Source organism: Sinohyriopsis cumingii, chromosome 16 (genome assembly GCF_028554795.1).
Source record: "Sinohyriopsis cumingii isolate HCF-2022 chromosome 16, ASM2855479v2, whole genome shotgun sequence".
Classification (NCBI taxonomy): Eukaryota; Metazoa; Mollusca; class Bivalvia; order Unionida; family Unionidae; genus Sinohyriopsis; species Sinohyriopsis cumingii.
Genome location: NC_142976.1, coordinates 64,930,912 through 64,950,020, shown reverse-complemented (window position 1 = coordinate 64,950,020; position 19,109 = coordinate 64,930,912). Strand labels below are relative to the sequence as shown.

Sequence of the window (19,109 nt, the reverse complement as noted above, 5' to 3'; positions counted from 1 at the left end):
CCTGGCTAGAGCTACAGTATTAACTAACATAGGGAAAATATTTGGTGGCAATCCCTCTACCCAAGGGGATATCACTCTTGAGTTACTGTGCAGAAATGAATACTATAACAGATGGATTGACAGTTGAATCAACAACATCATAACAAGTAGACTCCAAATTATGGTGGAGTTGATGACTTACAACAATAATGGACTAGTCAGGGAAGGAGAGCGTCTAGACCACATCAGCAGATGGGTGGGGACACTTTCACATTCTTTCAGGCAGTGCCTTCCATCTTATGTTGGGCATATAACAATTAAATAATCAAGAATGATGCATTAAACATTAAATTTTTATTTATTTATCCCACCAGCCACCAAATGGCACATGCATACACACACACAATAAACATATAAGACATGAATGTGTACAGGAAATTATCTGCCACCCAAAACCAAGTCTCCCTGTGAGCTAAAACACCTCCCTCGTATCCTTGAGGGCAGAATTTACTTCTTTATAAAATTCTGAATTAGCTTGAACCCTGATTACTGTGTCAAGACTGCAGATTGCAGAACCTTAATTTCTTCATTTTTACCATGAAAACATGCAAAATAATTACTAATCCATGTAAAATGTAAATAGTTGTATAACATTTTTGAAAAAGTTTTGAAACAAAGAGGATGAAAGTACATGAGACATATTCCATCCATCATACATATGTCTCAGGTTTGAGAAAGAGAGAGAGAGAAAGAGAGAGAGAGAGTTACTTTCTTTGTAAAATACTATTTTAAATCAGTTTTGTGTCAACATGTGCAACTTCACAATGATGAACACTGACCTTGATAAAAATTTTGTAACAGCCAAAGATAAAAGAAACATTTTATAATGTTGTGTGACTGGCTTCAATTTATACACAGGTATTATGGAATGTTCATATTCTATTTATACACAGGTGTTATGGATAGTTCATAATGTTCAATCAAGTGGGTACCATGGCACTCAAAGTTTATTTTTTGTTGTTGAAATCATTAGTGGCACTCTGGCTGCCACAATGTAGACTGCATCATCAATTCTGAAAGCATATGAAGTTGGCAGTGTGCTTCTCATGATTTTTCAGCATAAAAGACACCCCATCGCTGATCCCCCTGGCCAGATCTCTCTACTTTGTCCTTCCATCCAGTAACGAGGTACTCATAGTCCTCCAGAGAGAACTCCTGCAAAATAACGTTTTACAAATAAACAAGTACACAAGAAATCTGTTCATGCCTTCTACAGTGAAATAAATACAAAACTTCTCAAACCCATGGAGAGATTGATAAACAAGGGCAATTGTACTGGCACCATCTACAATTCTACATTCATGTCAGGACACAGAGCAAGAAGGGATGGGTATACATGTCATGCCCATAATCAAAGCACTGCTGTAAAATGTGTGAACTTGACCCAATGTAACAAGTCGGAGATAGCATGTCTCAGAATGAAATATCTATGCTTGACGATGATTTACCTAAAGTGTAAAAATCGATGATGGCGTTTAGGAAATACAGGTAAATTAACAACTTTAACAAAAACTCTAATGCAAATTTTCTAAGAGAATGCAAATTTTCTAAGAGTGTGACTTTGACCACAAGGTCAAGGGCACAAACAAGTGTGCTGCAGAATGAACTGTCTTAGCTTAATAATGATGAAGAAAATCCATCTATGTGTTAAAGAAATACATGAGGCCCAAGATGAGTACTCCACGATTCATTTCAGAAAGCAAGATTATAAAATAATGTCATAAAATAATACACAATAAATGTGATAACACAAATGAAAAATATTTCATGAACTTTAATTAAAATAGCAATACTAGCAACTGTCAAACTTTATTTCATTGCAAATATCAAATTTGCTTCACAATATTTAACAATGTCAAATTTGGCACGTTTTAAGAACACTTCTCTGTAAATAAATATATAAATTTGAATATCGTTTTGACAATATGTTAATACTGTTGTGAAATTACTTGCTAAACAAATAAAAAATAACTGTGTAAGGAAACCCTGATCCTTGAATATAACATTGTACATAGTTTATGCTAGCCTGCAATAGTACATTTTCACTAACAATATTTCCATTTTATTATTTTCCGCAGTAATAAATGACAAGTTATTCATTAATCCCTAATGTATAATTTTCCTAATATCTGTAAATTGATTTACTGAAACTATTAATCTTGTATTTAAAAAATTATTTTTATATTTGGTTGTAATTTCTTTTGCAAGCTGAAGAACTACTGAACCTCAAACCTGTCACTGGCAATTGTCAGTAAACATCCCTTACCATACCTTAAAGTGTAGATCTTTAAAAGTTAAAAAAATTGTTTAAAGTGCGTATGATTTGATAACTATTTCTGACTGCAATGAATTTTATTAATATGTGCAGTTCATACTTATAATACTCAATGGACATCTTGACTTAAATCTCCTTACTAAAGTTCCTCGAAGTTGGATCAAAGATACAGTCTCTATAGTGGCAACACACTTTTAGCCAGTCAGTCTAATTCATCTAAAAGAATGATAATTTATTAAGTTTAGTTTATGCACAACTTGATGATCTTGAGTTATTTTAGGTACATACTGCCTATTTTGCAATGGGCTTTGTCTGATAATGACCATTAAGGAGGAATTTTGGTGTAGTAAGCTGATGTAATTCGAATTATAAGGCTTAGTCACTGGCTAACACTCGTATAGGGGTGTTGTACATGTACCTTGTACTGAGAGTCAGACGGAATGATGCAAGAGGCTATTATTAGCCTCTTTACTTGCTGTCATCATGAGGGTTGTTGAAAAATCACATGGGGTGAGCATGGTTAGAACTTTTCCTATTGGTTGGCATTGGCAGTTGAATTCAAAGAGCCAACCAAGTAGATAAGCTTATGTAAGATTGCATGATCAGTCACTTCTGGATTTTCAAAGGTACAGATAATGGATCTCAAGTCTAAGCATCAAACTGTTCTTTTGAATTGGTGTTGGCCCACCACCACCCGTCACCACCCACTGATGCCTACATCATGGTTTGTGCCCTTGGATTGTTCATGCTTTTGGTTTCAGTGCTTTCTCATAGGGCTGCCATGGGCTAGGGTGTGGCATCCCCACCCGTATTTTCCCCCCAATTGGATACTCATAAGCTATACTAATAATGTAAAGGTCATGCCTGTTTAATACATTTCTGTCACAGTTTAAATTGTAAAAACATAAGAATACTTTCTTCATGCTGGGATCAACATAGCTCAATTCTACTAATCTGGGATCAACCCAGACTACACTCTTTTTACTAGTATGTTTGGATCAGCCTAACACTTAGTCTACTTAAGCTGGGATCAGGTAAGAATACACTGAATGCTGGGATCAGCCTAGCACAGTCTGCAGAGGCTGATCCATGCTGGAATCAGCCTAGCACCAATTATACTTGAACTAGGATCAGTCCAGAGTACACTATAATGCTGGGATCAGCCTAGCACAGATTTGCTTGAAGATGGGAGCAGCCCACTAGAATACACTATTATGCTGGGATCAGCTTAGAGCATAGCATACCTTAAGCTGTGATCAGCCCAGAATACACTCCAGTGCTGGGATCAGCCTAGTACACATTTTACTTGAGCTAGGATTAGCCTGGCACCAATTCTACATGAGCTGGGATAAGCCCAGAATACACTGTAATGCTGGGATCAGCCTAGCACCGATTGGGAATCATAGTCTTGTACATCCAGACAAGAGCCAAAAAAATTTAATATATTTTAATTAAGTATTTATGTTATTTTAGTTATGATTTTGATATTGTAGAATATTGGAAATAATAAATAGTGGCATGTTTCACAGAAAGTGAGAGACAGAATGAATGCATATACTCATGTGTCCTATATTTTCTTACAATGCATGTATTACATCTTTCCTCTTACAATTTGGTATTTATTGTTGTGCATAAATTGTTGATATAAACCCATATAACAAACTATATAAAACATGGATCGGAAATCATATGCAGGATTATGTCATTAATATGCATGTCATGCTCAGTATCAAACTTGTCCTAGATCCTGATATACATTTAATGCATGCCAAGATTTATCAAAATCAGATCAGAGACAGACTCCAGCATAGTATTACTCTGCCAACCAGCTGCAAGTTCATCTAAGTAATATGCAGAAAGGTTGCTCATATCTGAACTCATATGAGGGACTGATGAAATAAAGCTACATGTTTTGTCTTAGCTTCTTACCAGAATATGACCAGAAGCTATTAATGGTTGTAGGAAACGGTAATCAAATAAACTTTAACCACAATCTCAACACAGATTATCTATAATTGCAATCTTCACCCCAAGGTCAAATTGGCCAGCAAGCATGCCGCTGAACAAACTGTCTTAGCTTTGTAATAATTCAAACCAAATGCAACGAGAATCTATAAAGCAAATGAAATACTTTTAACAAACTGCTGACAATGTTAATGCAGCTGCTATCCTGGTGTCGGAAAGGCGGCTGATATGTCATACTTCCCACAATCATGAGCTCCATAAAAATGTTGAAACTTGTCCTGAAATTTCATACATTATTTTTCACCACATTATCTCTTACCTTGATAAATTCTTCTCTGATACTGGTTATCCTTTCCAACTCCTTCTGTAGACAGGCAACAAATAGATCTGTTCGGTCATCAGCCTGTATATTACAAAATCCAGCTTCCTTCAGGACCTAGATCAACAAAAATAACAACTCTTGCTGATGTTATTTAATCTATATCCCTTTTAGATTACACCTGATAGCCCAAAAGTTCATGTTTGGTGGCCATTGAAGTGGAGAAAAGCAGAGAATGAACAAAACAAAAACAATGATCTCAGTATAGGAGCAACCAACCCAAGTATGTGCCAGCCCCTGGCATTTAACAAAAAACCTATGAGGTGCACAGTACATTCACCGAACAATGCCAAAACATACAGTGAAACTAATGACGCCAATATGGTTCATAAGTGATATCAATAATTTTTTAATGAATATCACGAAAACACAATAAGTTCAAAGCAGGAAGCACACATACATATCTTAAGCTTGAAAGGAATGAACTGCAGGTATAATTGAATATATGTGACTTGTGGTACCAGGTATCCGTTTTGATACCAATACTCTGATAAGATGGAGTCCCAAAGATGGGTTTAGTCATTCTTGCAAATTTGCTCATGATATTCCTTACCTCTAAAACATGTTTAATACAAAATGAATGTTGAAATATTAATATACCAAATACATCTAGATATGATTCTGATTGTCTCCCTTTCTTCATTCCTCTCTGGCAATGCACACACACTATAACATGAGAGCAACAAGGAAAAATAGAAAAGAAAGTAACAATACTGCCCAGAGTTGGTATGGTATATTTTGAAGTGCTCTTTCATTCCTGATAATGTTTTTTCCCTTCTATTTACTGTAGATATAATAAAATTACTTCTTGCTATTTATGAATGTTTTAAAGAATACATGTATGTCAGAATTTAGTCATAGTACTATACTGCTAGGATTGATATATGTAGACACATTTCATAAATGATTGTAACAAAATTCTTTCACCAGTCTGGTGGCCAATGCAGTTAGAGCATCTGCCTCAGATGCAGGTTTGAACCTCAGCTAAGTCATACCAAAGAGGTTAGTGTGAGAACTGGTCAGCCTGTGTCTGGATAATGTGAATCTGGTGGGACATGATGTTACATGTCAACAGTATGATGCCCCAGTGCTAGATATCACTATAAACTGCCACACTGCAGACATCATAGCGATATGACTAATATTGTTAAAGCTACATTAAAAAACCAAAATCACACAAGAAATCTATTGTACATACTTGTGTTTAAGTTCAACTGCAAACTACACAAACCTAATCTGGCACTGCTCAAAGCACCAGCATATCAAGGTCCAGGTTGTTTGTGCATAGACCCAGAACTGACAGTGCATTATGTGTTGGCAGGTCTGGGTCTATGCAGTCATCAGCTGGATCGGACTTGTAAGCAAGTAAATATGGTAATTCACTTTTTGCACTTACATTGCCGTACTGTACTGGTGAAAGCAAAGTATATCCCCTCTGCTTAACATAGTCTTTGAACTGGTCTGAGTGCTCCCCTGGACTGCAACAGTAATCAGAAATCAACAACTTTCCACCTGGCTTCAGCCATTTCTGAAAAAAGCATTAAATTAGGTATAATCTTTAATGGCAAATAAAAACCTCATAATGACCAAATCATGCACACTGAGAATATGATAAATTATGTTTACCTGTTTGTCTTAAGCCAAATTAAATTAAATAAAATTAAATTACTCCTCATTATTACATCCTGAAATATTTATCAAAAATTAACACAAAATGGTAGATCAGTATAGCAGTCTTCTACTAAAATAAACCACTGATTAATAAGGAAATTATTACTAAATTGCTCATTAAAATCCAACTTCATTCTTGTTCTGTTTATTGCCAAACTATGTTTGTAATGACCAAATTTACTGGTCCCTTCAAGTTTAAATATCCATAACTGGAGTAACATGATCAATTACATAAAGTGATAAGCCCTTTAATCACACATCTCTTCATGTACATATATATATATACACCTATTTCATTAACATGTACATGATTTTATGTCTATAGTGGTGGGGTTTGTTCTGACATTTTCTCTTGGCACAGTTTGTTAACTAAAAGTGATACTGACAAAGTAACTCTCCAGAATACCTACAAAGAACCTCTTGAAGAGTGTCAGTTTTTCTGGAATATGCAGAATTGTGTCACGACTGTAGACAACATCAAACATAGCTGGAGTGTAATCTCTCTTTGTTACATCAGCAATCTCGAACTGGACTTGCTACAAAAGAATTTGCAGTGTAATTTATTTGTCAGAGAAAGATGTAAGCTTTCAAGAATATTCAAAATATAAGTCATGATTTATTCTTGCTAAATGTTGTTTGATGAAAAGTACATCTTAGACGATTGGCTCTATTTATACATGTCAACTGTGATTCAATTCAAAACACCTCAATCTGATTCACAATAAACATTAAACAAATGTTTCAAACAACATTACTTAACAAGCAGCATGCTTGATAACATAATTAATATACTAATAACTTGTGAAAAAATGACTCCATGCATAACCTTATTCTAAATACGTTTTTACCACAAAATGTAAATTTGTAGTAAATTAAGTTTCTTTGAGAATCCCTACCTGATCATATTACCTATTAGGAAAATAAATTCCACTATACTCCCAAATTCAGACTTCCCTAAAGGATGAATATATATATATATATATATATATATATATATATATATATATATATATATATATATATATATATATATATAGTAAATGAAGGGAAGTAGTTTCTACTGATTTCCTTCTCCCACTAGGTGGCTACCTATATACCTGATGTGTACCAGTTTAAACTTGAGTAAAAACCATAAACAGGTTGTTCACATTGGTGGAGAATGGTGAAAGGGATTGACAGTACATCTCTCCCTCGATAACTCGCGCACAATGGGGTCCACAAACATAGACCACACTATAAGCAAGGCGCGAGTTACCAAGGGACCTCCTAAAATTGAAAAAAGAAATCGCTTTGACATTGAGAAAACCATAGGATGGAGCAGAGTTAGAGAACTGGGCTGTGACTGAATCCTCATTTTACAATCACGTTGATAATAATTTTTAATAATGTGCTTTTTCTAATGAAGTTGTTCGCTATTCTCTTTAAATAACATTTTTTCTTCAAAATATCCAACATATGAAAGATCGTTCCAACTGGTTTGAACAACCGTCACGTGTATGTGAAAAATCTGTGAATTACGTCACTGCTTTTTGTTTTCTTGATGAGTTTGGTTCCCATAGTGGTGTTTAATAGTATCCTGCCAAATCAGTAGTCCATAATTTGGGAACTAGACTAACTGTTGATACACCACCAAACAAGATTCCTTTTTTTTCAAAAACAAGCGACATTTATTTCATGACATGTCTATGTCGAAACTCAATTTTTTACTGTTCAGTTAGTACAATGTTAATGTTGTGATTTCACTGGAAGTAATAATGAAATTTCTTATCATCCCTGAAGATATCTCTAAATGCCAGTTCAAGAATTCTCTGAAACTCACTTGCCCACAATGGTCCGTATCTGTGAAATCGAGCTCTTTATTTTATGAAGTATTCATTTCACTTGGCTGCCTTGTTATCTTTGATCACTGTTATGAAAGAGTCAGTTAATTTAAGGTAGTTTCTGTTACTACACAATAACAGTTATTACAGTGTTCGATTGATCAAATGAAGTGAGTTCACCCGACATACGACTGAGGCCACTAGATTTTAAGTTAGTGTGATTTTTGTGCCTTTTAACTTTTATTTTATTCCCCCTCCTTTTTTTAATTCAAAGGACATAATTAACGTGATAATACAAAAAAGGCCAGCTTATAATTCAGTACAACAACACAACAAATACTTCCGGAAGTCAGTTATCAAAACACGGTCGGCACTTAATTAGGTTCTCAGAGAAATGTTCGTGGACATAGCTGTTAAGGTAGATTGACACATTTTACGTTTAATTACAAGAGGACACATTGCATTTATGATGATCACACTTAAAAGGAACTAAAAAACTGAACTAGAACACAAATTTCAATTGATAAAAAAATTATTTAATTTGTATTTATTTATTAAAGTACTGCCTCCACTCGGCGTAAGTGACATTTTCATTGATCAAAATTTCCTTACATATCGTTAATTTTGGTGTACTAGGAATGTCATTTAGAAAGAAAATGTAAAAAATTGTATAAGCTATATTTAAATTTGATATTTCATAGTGTTGATTACAATTTCCAGGTCCTATCTACCGTTTTCAATGATAAAATGAGCAATAGATGAAAGTTTCCATTACCAATTTTGATCGCGAGTTTCTTCAAGTTCAACAAAGAAGGATATATTTTTAGGGTATTTTCGAGTTTAAAAAATGGGATCCAAGCCTTACACCGTGTTATAAGTGGGTTCGCGAGTTATCAGGGGGTGAGTTATCGAGGGAGTGGTGTATTGTGATCAGTGGGCATTCTCAGGGAATCATAATTTACTTTAAAAAATTCCTTGCTCCATCAAGTTCTCCACCAGATCACATTAACATTAGGAGAATAGGTATAAAGAGGAGGAAAAGCATCCAACCTCTACCAACATCCCCCCTTGAAACAAAATGACTGCTCCCTAAGGAAGCATGAACTTTCTTCAAACGTGATGGTGGAACAACTTGAAGAATATGAGCAAATTTGCAAGGGGACTCCCATGGGGTCCTGTACCTGGATATTGCTTTACCAACAAAAATGTCTTGGCCAAATCCAACAATAGCTATAAAAACCATAACCAGAATTTATGTTGTGCTGTCATGAACTAGGCATGGCAACTGTCTGAACAGCTACCAGGGGCTTCATGAGTTTCAACTTTTGCTTTCGTGAGTGCATATCCTGGCAACAGGAGCAGGAGCAAGTAGACAGAGCATGCCAGCCGATGCAAGGCTCCATTTTGTAAGCAGAGATCTGCATCGAATGTATCTGATCCTGAAACAAGATCTAGAAGCCAGCGCATGTCGGGTCATGTCATGCTTTCCCACCCAAACATATAGGATTAGCTTTTAAAGGATGCTGGAGACATTCTCCTTACATCAGAAGTGGGCAAACTACGGCCCGCCAAGGGCTTTCATGCAGCCTGCCAAGGGTTTTCATGTGGCCTAGGAACAAGTCATCATTCGCACTGACTCTGTTTATGTTACTCTGTTTATCAAATAAATGTGCTTCTTTTGAAGTTTAAGTTTAAGTTTTCAAATATTAACAACATATTAACAACTGAAAATTAATTAGATGTTATTTAGAAAAACCTTTTGTTTTTGCTATTTCAAATATTAATTATTTTACTTAATGAACTATGCGGCCCGTGACAAGGTGTAAATTTGTGTATGCAGCACTTGCACTGGAAAGTTTGCCCACCTCTGCCTTACATTATGTAAACTGGCTTCTGTAGTTTTGCCTCATCCAATGGATCAAATAAAGAGAGAGTGCAAAAGATTATTTTTTGATTTCCTGTATACAGCAATATGTTCTACGAGTTGAAATCATGCTGCATCATTAGTACAACTGACCCATCAGAATGAAACTGCATATAATTTGAATCGATGGACAGTGCATGTGGCTCATGCACCCTGCATGCTGAAGTTAGTGCCATCAGGTGTTATTATACAATAACAGCTTCAGTGAGGAAAAACAACTGGGAACAAACTGTGAAGAACAGTGTCACATCAAGACCGAGGAGAGGTTCCATTTGTGAAACAAGGTGAGGGAGCGGAACCTAGACAGATCTAAATTGGGCAATATCTTGGATGGACCTTTGTTGTTACCAATATTTCCTCTTTCATGATGCCTGAACATGTCAGAAATAATGAAACTACAGTCCATGATAGTGAAATGAACTAACTTCCCAAAAGAAAAAGAAAGAAGTTAGCCAACTGGGGAGTGGAGGCTAACAGAGGCGCAATATCTTTGACCTGAAACATTCAGTAAAAACACACACTTCCCCTCATATGCCTCTTTATGATAGAAGTGCAGAACAGATTTTCAAACAGCCTCCCCTACAAAGACTCAAACATGATCAAGGAATTTCTCAGGACACATATAGAGTACCAATGATCTCAACTGCTTTAACAGCAAGGAAGTCACCATAGTCTCTTGGAGACATCTATTATAAGACCAAACATATCGATAATTCAGGATCTGTCCCATCTGAGAAGAGCAATAAAAACTATTTTCTGAGCATCTGTCACCATCTCTTCTAAATTAGCTTATGGATCACAGCCAACAGGTGAAAGACACAAACCCACTTCCCCTCCCAGCTGACTGACAGGGCACTGATAGCCCAGACCTCTGTGTCTAAGAATAAGTAGACACAGGTGGAGAGTTTTATTGTTCCATCCTATCACAAATAGGTCTAACATTAGCCAGTCCCACAAGGTGCACATTTTATTAAAGACAGATACAGAGAAGAAGCTGGCCTTTCCGTAACAATGAATTGGTCAGAAAATTGAACTTCCTGGGATGTGTTAGTTTTGTATGCATATATGGTACTGGGCACACCAACAGAGAAACTTCATAAAATCCAAGGGTTGTACTGATCACTTGCTACTAAACGTTGAGAATCAAGGCAGCAAGTGTGCCACCCAATCTGAGTCTTAAGCAGAGAGTGACATCTGTCATAATCTGGTGATCTAAACTGCCAGAAACAGGATGTCACTATGATGAGTGGAGGGGATTAATAGTCATGTGATCAGGTAAGTTAAGATAAGAAGAGGAAGAAATGCATGTCAAATTTAAATTGCAGATGTAGTTAGGGTGTGTACCACTCTACTGATTACTCTGACTATCTGACACACTGATTTCCAAGCGTGCTTGCTCCCTGCCATCTTAGCTAAATGACTGAATGCAAAAAGACACTAAGTCCAAATGCAAGCAAGTTGATACAATGTTCCTCACCAGCGTAAATACTGTGTAAAGTCAATTTTGTCTGTATCAAAACTAGCTAAATTTTAATGGTATGAGCAAGTGTGTCACTTGTACCAGTGGTTTGAGAATGTGGCTGGCAAGTTACTCACCAAAACAGGGCCTTCAAATTCCTGGGGTCTAAAATCTTATCCAAGAGATGACTGATAATTTCACCAATCTTGGCCAATTGGGACAGATATCAGAATGATGGAAATTCCTCCTCCTCATCTACCGAGGTTTAACTCTGCATGCCATATTAACTGCTGAAGGAATATGTTGAAAGGGGTCAAAATCCTATGTATATTTCCTGTAATGCCACCTAAAAATTTGACTATGTTCATTCTATATTGAAAATGGAGTGTGCAGGCAAATCTGGGTCACCATTTTTTTATAAAGGGGCCATCTTCCTCCTGCACACCTTGCAAATATGGGCAGAGTATGCCATTCAGCAGGGATGATGATGCATCATTATCATGTATGGTGTGGCATCTACCCAAAGGGTATCCTAGCAACTTCACCATATCCTGAACAAACTGGGTTCCAGCTGGTGAATGCTAGTTTGGCCTGGCTGTCTAAATGACTGGTCAGCACAAAATGTGTGGCTGGTCCACTGTAACATGTGAATGAGATGTATTTAGTGGATCACACTGACTGACTAGAAGGGTGAAACCACTGTGGCTGACAGCACTGTTGACTGCATGTGGTTGACTTCTGATACAAGAAACTCCTGCTTGCCAGACCTGCACCTGAGTCAGCTGGCATATGACTTATAGCATTGGATTTAAGGACCAAGTCATCTCAATGGCACAAAGGCCTGCATGGGCTGTGGAAGGATAGGTGGCTTATGTCCAGTGGGCAGGCAAAAAGGTGTAAAAACTTCCCTGAATTTACTAAATGATCTGTCAACTTACACTTCTTGTATATTAGACAATCTACTCTGAAAAGACAAAGTGAGAAGACTACTGCATACCAAATAAATATAAAAAATTAAACCCACATCAGAAAACACCTATCAAAGAAAGATATAATAAACTAGTGTCTACAGCTCTATTTCAGAATACACAAAAGAATGAATTCAACATGCATGACTAAAGGGCCAGCCAACAAGTCAACGACGACAGGCAAAATAGTTAACAATTTCACCAACATTAAAATGTTATTTACAAGTAAGGTATATTGATAGAGTTACAAAAATAAAAGGATGGCTTGAAATGGTTAAATATTCACCAGATTCAAAAGGTCAAAAGGTCATGTTTCAATCTACAAGTGACAGTATAAACTAGTAAACAACCAGAATATCAGTGGTAACTTAGTGGGGGCAACGGGGAAGTAATTGGCAAGAGGTTTTTGTCTTTTTCTATATGATACATACATGGAAAGACAATTATTTTCTTTTAGTTATAGCTGGAATAAGAAGGTAGTGGACTCTTTCATCCTTATGTTCAAGTAATCAAGTAATGTATTTTGATGGAGAAATTATAACTCATCAATAGATTATATTCTGCACTTATCAAAACAAACAAAACAAAAGAGCAAGGAACTAATAAAATGTAGATTCTATACTGGACTGATGATAAAAAGTATGTAATTTTTCAGTTGGAAGATGGACAAATTACTTGCTTCAATTAACTTGAGTTCTCTTATGTTTGAACATTAAAAACAATTTATGTTGCATAATGACGTAGGTCCAGTCACCGATGGCATTTAAAAGCGTAGAACGACATGAAACTTAGAAACTAAGAGATCTTCAATAAAATATTTCCCAGCCAATTTAGTCCTCACTTTTTTATTGTTGCAAAAATGTGCCAATTTAGGTGCTCTTAATGTCACCATATATACTTGCTTATATGCTGAGTCCACCCCCACCCACCAAGTCACACCAAAGACTTACAAAAATCATACTAGCAGCTGCCTTGCTTGGTGCTCAGCATTTAAAGGTTTACATCAGAATTGGTCAACCTGGTGTCAGAATAATGTGAGTGGGTGGGACATGATGCTACATGTCTGTGGCATGATGTCCAAGTAATAGACATCACTATAAACTGCCACACTGTAGACATCATAGCAATATGATTGGAAAATTTTTAAAGATATGCTAAAAATGCAAATCACACACACATACACACATATGAGTCCAATAATATGCCATCAGATAATGTGGTTTGTTGCACTGATTATTCGTAACAAACTACATAAACCCAGATCTGCTGATGCATTATACAATGGATGATCTAGATCTCTGCATCTGTGCAGTTTGCATTGCACTTGACATATGCAAGCATATACTGTATTCTTGCCCATTTATGCCTTGTTAACTGCTGTAAACATGAAAACAATTTAAGATAACAGCCTCTTCTGCCAGCAATGCAATCTGGGTAAAGGTTTTTAGCAAAATTTATCACATGGCTAATTTGTATATTTTCTGTGTGTTTTTTTTTCTTAAAGGATTTTAAGAACAAAAGAGCCACACAACACCAGTGGTAAAAATATCCATATCTGCTAGGCCGGTAGAAATTGAAAACTTCGCTAGACAGGAAAACCTTTCAATCATATACCCGAAATTGATCAAGAATGTGAGAAGAATATGAAGATGTTAGTTAAAATTCATGCTATGTCAAATCTTGGAATGCTGACCATTTTTAAAAATGTCCAACCCTGAAAATCAAGATCTGCTCTTCATATTTGATAGCGGTTAACTTTTGTGCCTACCTCCTCCGATACCGCGATGTCCTTGGCTCTCTTCAGACCAATATTCACCATATTTGTAGACAGGTCTACTCCCACAACTTTTACTCCAAACTCCTGAAAAACATATACGTACCAAGTATGTTTCTTTACTGCGTTATCATGGAAACAGTCAAATTCAAATCCTGAATACTTGCAGGCTCTGCCCAGTCTAAGTGAAATCTTAAATATTTGCATAACATACCTAATGTAGTTGCAATCTGTAGTTTGTCTTGGTTTCCTGATTCTTTATTTAATGCATAGTCCAATCTACCATGTATACTTAAATATAAGTTGGATCCAACTGCAAAATGCATAGACCCAGGTCTGCCATCATATAATGTGCTGGCAGATCTAGGTCTATGCAGTTTATTAGGAGTAATCAGTAGAATAAAAAACATAGACCCTGATCTGTCAGCACATTATGCAATGGGAGATAAGGGTCTATGCAGCTTGTTAAGAGTAATCAGTAGAATAAACAACATAGGCCCTGATCTGTCAGCACATTATGTAATGGGTGATAAGGGTCTATGCAGCTTGTTAAGAGTAATCAGTAGAATAAAAAACATAGACCCTGATCTGTCAGCACATTATGCAATGGGAGATAAGGGTCTATGCAGCTTGTTAAGAGTAATCAGTAGAATAAACAACACAGACCCTGATCTGTCAGCACATTATGCAATGGGTGATAAGGGTCTATGCAGCTTGTTAAGAGTAATCAGTAGAATAAACAACATAGGCCCTGATCTGTCAGCACATTATGCAATGGGTGATAAGGGTCTATGCAGCTTGTTAAGAGTAATCAGTAGAATAAACAATATAGACCCTGATCTGTGAGCACATTATGCAATGGGTGATAAGGGTCTATGCAGCTTGTTAAGAGTAATCAGTAGAATAAACAATATAGACCCTGATCTGTCAGCACATTATGCAATGGGAGACAAGGGTGTATGGCATTTGCAGTTGGACCTGCCTTATAAGTAAGCATCAATGGTAACCTAAATTTTAAAATCTTATTAAATGTTCCACTGCATCAACTCAATAAATTTCAATCAGGGTTTTATTTTAATTAATGTGGTGCATGACTGACAGTAATTTAACATGCAATACAAAATATTCACACTGCCAAATTCAAACTACAAAAATATCCACACTGCAAAATCCAATCTATAAAATATTTACACTGCACAATCCAATCTACCGTACTTCATGCTATTTTGTGTACACGCATTTTTTTAATTAATTTCAGTGCCTGAAAATTTATATGTAAAATAAATAATTATCATTTAGTGGTACTGACTGTACGAAAAATAAAGGGATCGTACCTGAAAAATTTCTACGGAACACTTGCTACTCAACAACCTAACGGTACAAACGTACAAAGTAAATGAACATATTCTGTGTCATTCTGCTCTCAGCTCAAGAATCTTAATACAGTTTTAAAAAAAGTACTCCAGGATTTTTGTTGTTAGTGAATGAGGGAGAGAGGAGGGGAGGGTTATGTCTCATTGTGCAAGCTCATCTGAATTTAGAGTATCTGCAGCTGTTATGTTGCGTAATGTTGGCAAAACGATTAAGATGGTTTAAACATTGTATTGATTTGTAAAGCCAAGTGCCTTAGACCACCTAGCCTAGTAATGATTCATAAAAAGTAACATTTTTGTTGTTGTTGTAGGGTTTAACACCAATTTTCTGCACAAGACAGACTATACATGGTGGCCAATATTAATGGTAGAGAAAGAACCCCAGAAAACCCCAGAAAGAACCACCGACCCACAAGAAGCTACTGGCAAGCTTTCTCACCCACACTGGCTGAACCTGAGACTTGAACCCATGCAGACAGGTGAAATGGCAATGATCCACAGTGGTGAGCACTTTAGACCACTTGATTACTTGGGGCCCCTTAGAAATACAGAAGCTACTGCCTCACACTGACTAATAATGATACATCAAAAGTAGCTGGCATGGATGGAAAAAGTAGACAAGCAATATGTTTGTGTCAAATCTATAATAAACAGACTGATCTGCAAATCAACAAAAAATATCACATTAATCAAAATTAACAAATTAGATATATAACCCTTTTATCTTTACTGCCCACATTTGTATTGCTAATTATTTTAATTTGTAGTGCCTTGTAACTTTGACCTAACAGATATTTCATTGTGTTCCCAGTCTGAAAGCTTTGAAGATAGTGACTTGTAATTCTCAGTAAATTGCGACAAACCTTGGCCATATAAAAAGCACTACCACCAATTCCACAGCCCACATCAAGTACAACCTGGTCTTTCTTCAGATCTAACCTTGATACAAATTCCTGAAATTATAAAAAGTAACATGAAATACAAGAAACTGCCACTAACATGACAATTATCCCCATTTTCCTCCCTGTAAAGACTGGAGGATGAGGAGCTGAGTGTAAGTCTGAGTCAATCAAAGGCAAATAATTCAAATGAAAAATGGTCAAAACCTTTCTTGAAACTGACATCAACTAAGGTCATACTAAATATGAAGCTTCACAGATAATATCACTTAAGACCAAAAATATGAATGCTAGTTGCACATGTCATTAAAATATTTTAAACCAAACAAGAGCCCAAACTGCAGCTCTTCAAGCTCTCATTTGAGCCTTTGTCAAGATAATGCTTTTCATGAAAACTGGTTTGAATCAAACAAATGATACAGATGTGTTTATTCAGAATATGTTGTGATGCATGGGTCTTCTCAGTTGGTCAAGGGCTATAACTCTACAATGTAGAATACAGTCAAAATCTCTAATCATCAAATTCATTGGAGATTTTGAAATAATTCTTTTAACAAATGTGTGATTGAAATCAAACAGAAAACATAAATGCTAGTGATCAGAAGCAAGTGTGATACCTATGTCATTCAAGGGCCATAACTCAGGAAAATACAAGTACTCTTAAAACCTAGTCATCATACAGGTCATCCAAGACCTTACTAAGATAAAGCTACATAGCCAATGTGGTTTCCAATAGCACATGTAAATGACAGTGTTTACATCCCAGTGAAATGTCTATTTTTAAGTCTTTCACTGGCTATAACTTAGTATTGAGTAAATCAAGGTCAATAGCTGGTCATCTTCAAATTTTATCTGCAAAATTTGATTGAGATCAAACAAAAAGAGTAAATCCTAGTGTTTTCTAGCCATGGGGATGCTCATTCCAAGATGATAAAGGGCCATAACTCTGTAAGAAAAAATCTACTCATCATCAAACTCATCTGAGAGCTTGTTGTGATGAAACTTTAACAACCAGTCTGGTTGGAATCAAAGAAGCAATATGAATGCTAAAGTATCCACAACAGTTGGATGCAAATTCTACATTGATAAGGGCCATAATTCTTCAATATATGATAAAAGATCTAGTCATCATCGAAAGTCCCAGCGAATCTGACTGAAATCAAACAAAATGTCTGAAAGCTAAAGTGTTTACAAGTTATTGGGTTCCTCGTTCAAAGCTGATGAGGGCATTAACTCCTATCAAAACAAGCCAAAAAAAATCATCATTAATACTATTAGTCACAAGCCATTGGGTTTCTAATTTGAAGTTAATCAAGGGCCTCAACTCTTATGAATATAAGCCAAATGTGCTCATCATTGGATCCATTATTGTGCTTGTTGAGATGAAGACAAATATGATTCAAATCTAATAATTATTATAAATGTAGATACTTCATTCTACAGCAGGTGGACAGATGGACAGAAACATGACAGGACAGATGGAAAGTCAGGTGTATACAAAACCATTTCTATGTCCCTTTGACTTAGCAACAGCAGACAAGCCGATTGAAAAGGAATCTAATTTCAATATACAGTTGAACAAATTTAAAACAAACTCAAATGTTGATATATTTTGTTTTTCTGTCAAGGCTAACTGATTTTAGGTCTAAATGTTATGACTTGTATGGGCACATTCTCACAATAAAAAAAACATCTGCTTATTTCTAAAGTTTCAAATAGTGTTTCCCTGAGCAATACATAATAAAAACAAGCAATCCATACAATGTGGTGCCTTACATGTAAACAGTGTTGCTTACAGAGGTCAGATAGGACTCCAAGAACATCAGTGTACTTTGGACACACAGAAATGTGTTGTACCAACCAATGCTTACACCTGCCAAGACAGGAATCCTAGAACACAAGGGTGCAAACTTCGATACACTCAGACATAAACTGTGTTTTACCAATGGTTACAAAGGTCAGACAGTTATTAAAGAACATAACTACCTATTGCCTATCTAAAGACAAAAAACGTCTTATCCTGTCTACTGTAAAATAAACAAAGAACAGTAACTCTTGCCTATTACCTCCCCTTGATACCACTAGGACGAGAATAATAAAAGAAAGTTTCAAGATAAATATAATAAAGTTAAAAAAAAATAATTGGGATTAGTTTGTTAAAAAGAAAAGTTTGAACATAAAAATATAAAAAGTATTTTAAAAAATTGGGATACTGATGTGAGTTTTGAACCCACAATCCCTTGCTTGGCAGCCATGACACACAGAAAGACAAATGTCTGTTTGAATACAAGATAGTACAAAACTGAGACACATATTAAAACACTGAATACAGCAACTGATGTTGAAGATATATGAATTTCAAAAAATTTAACAGATGATTTTGACATTGCTCACAACACTGTCACTACTGCCATGGCCATTACCACTGCCATCAAATAAGGGATAACTACATCTCCTCATTTACCAAGCAATACAATAAGCTATTCAACTACATTTCATCATTTACCAAGCAATACAATAAGCTATTCAACTACATTTCATTTACCAAGCAATACAATAAGCT

General features: G+C 35.9%; 1 protein-coding gene across 5 annotated transcripts in view; it reads right to left on the bottom strand.

Moving 5' to 3' along the window:
- Window positions 1–318: 318 nt before the first annotated feature.
- The window catches only part of LOC149780597 (uncharacterized), a 51,874-nt gene continuing 33,083 nt past the window's right edge, over window positions 319–19,109 (bottom strand). For all 5 annotated transcript variants that reach the window (XM_089937714.1, XM_089937715.1, XM_089937716.1 and 2 more), the window contains exons 7-12: window positions 16,511–16,600; window positions 14,269–14,361; window positions 6,740–6,865; window positions 6,055–6,186; window positions 4,599–4,715; window positions 319–1,194 (exon numbers count right to left, since the gene is read on the bottom strand). In XM_089937714.1, the coding sequence (XP_089793840.1) occupies window positions 1,084–1,194; window positions 4,599–4,715; window positions 6,055–6,186; window positions 6,740–6,865; window positions 14,269–14,361; window positions 16,511–16,600 (669 nt within the window). In that variant the 3' untranslated portion in view covers window positions 319–1,083. The remainder of the gene's footprint in view (window positions 1,195–4,598; window positions 4,716–6,054; window positions 6,187–6,739; window positions 6,866–14,268; window positions 14,362–16,510; window positions 16,601–19,109) is intronic.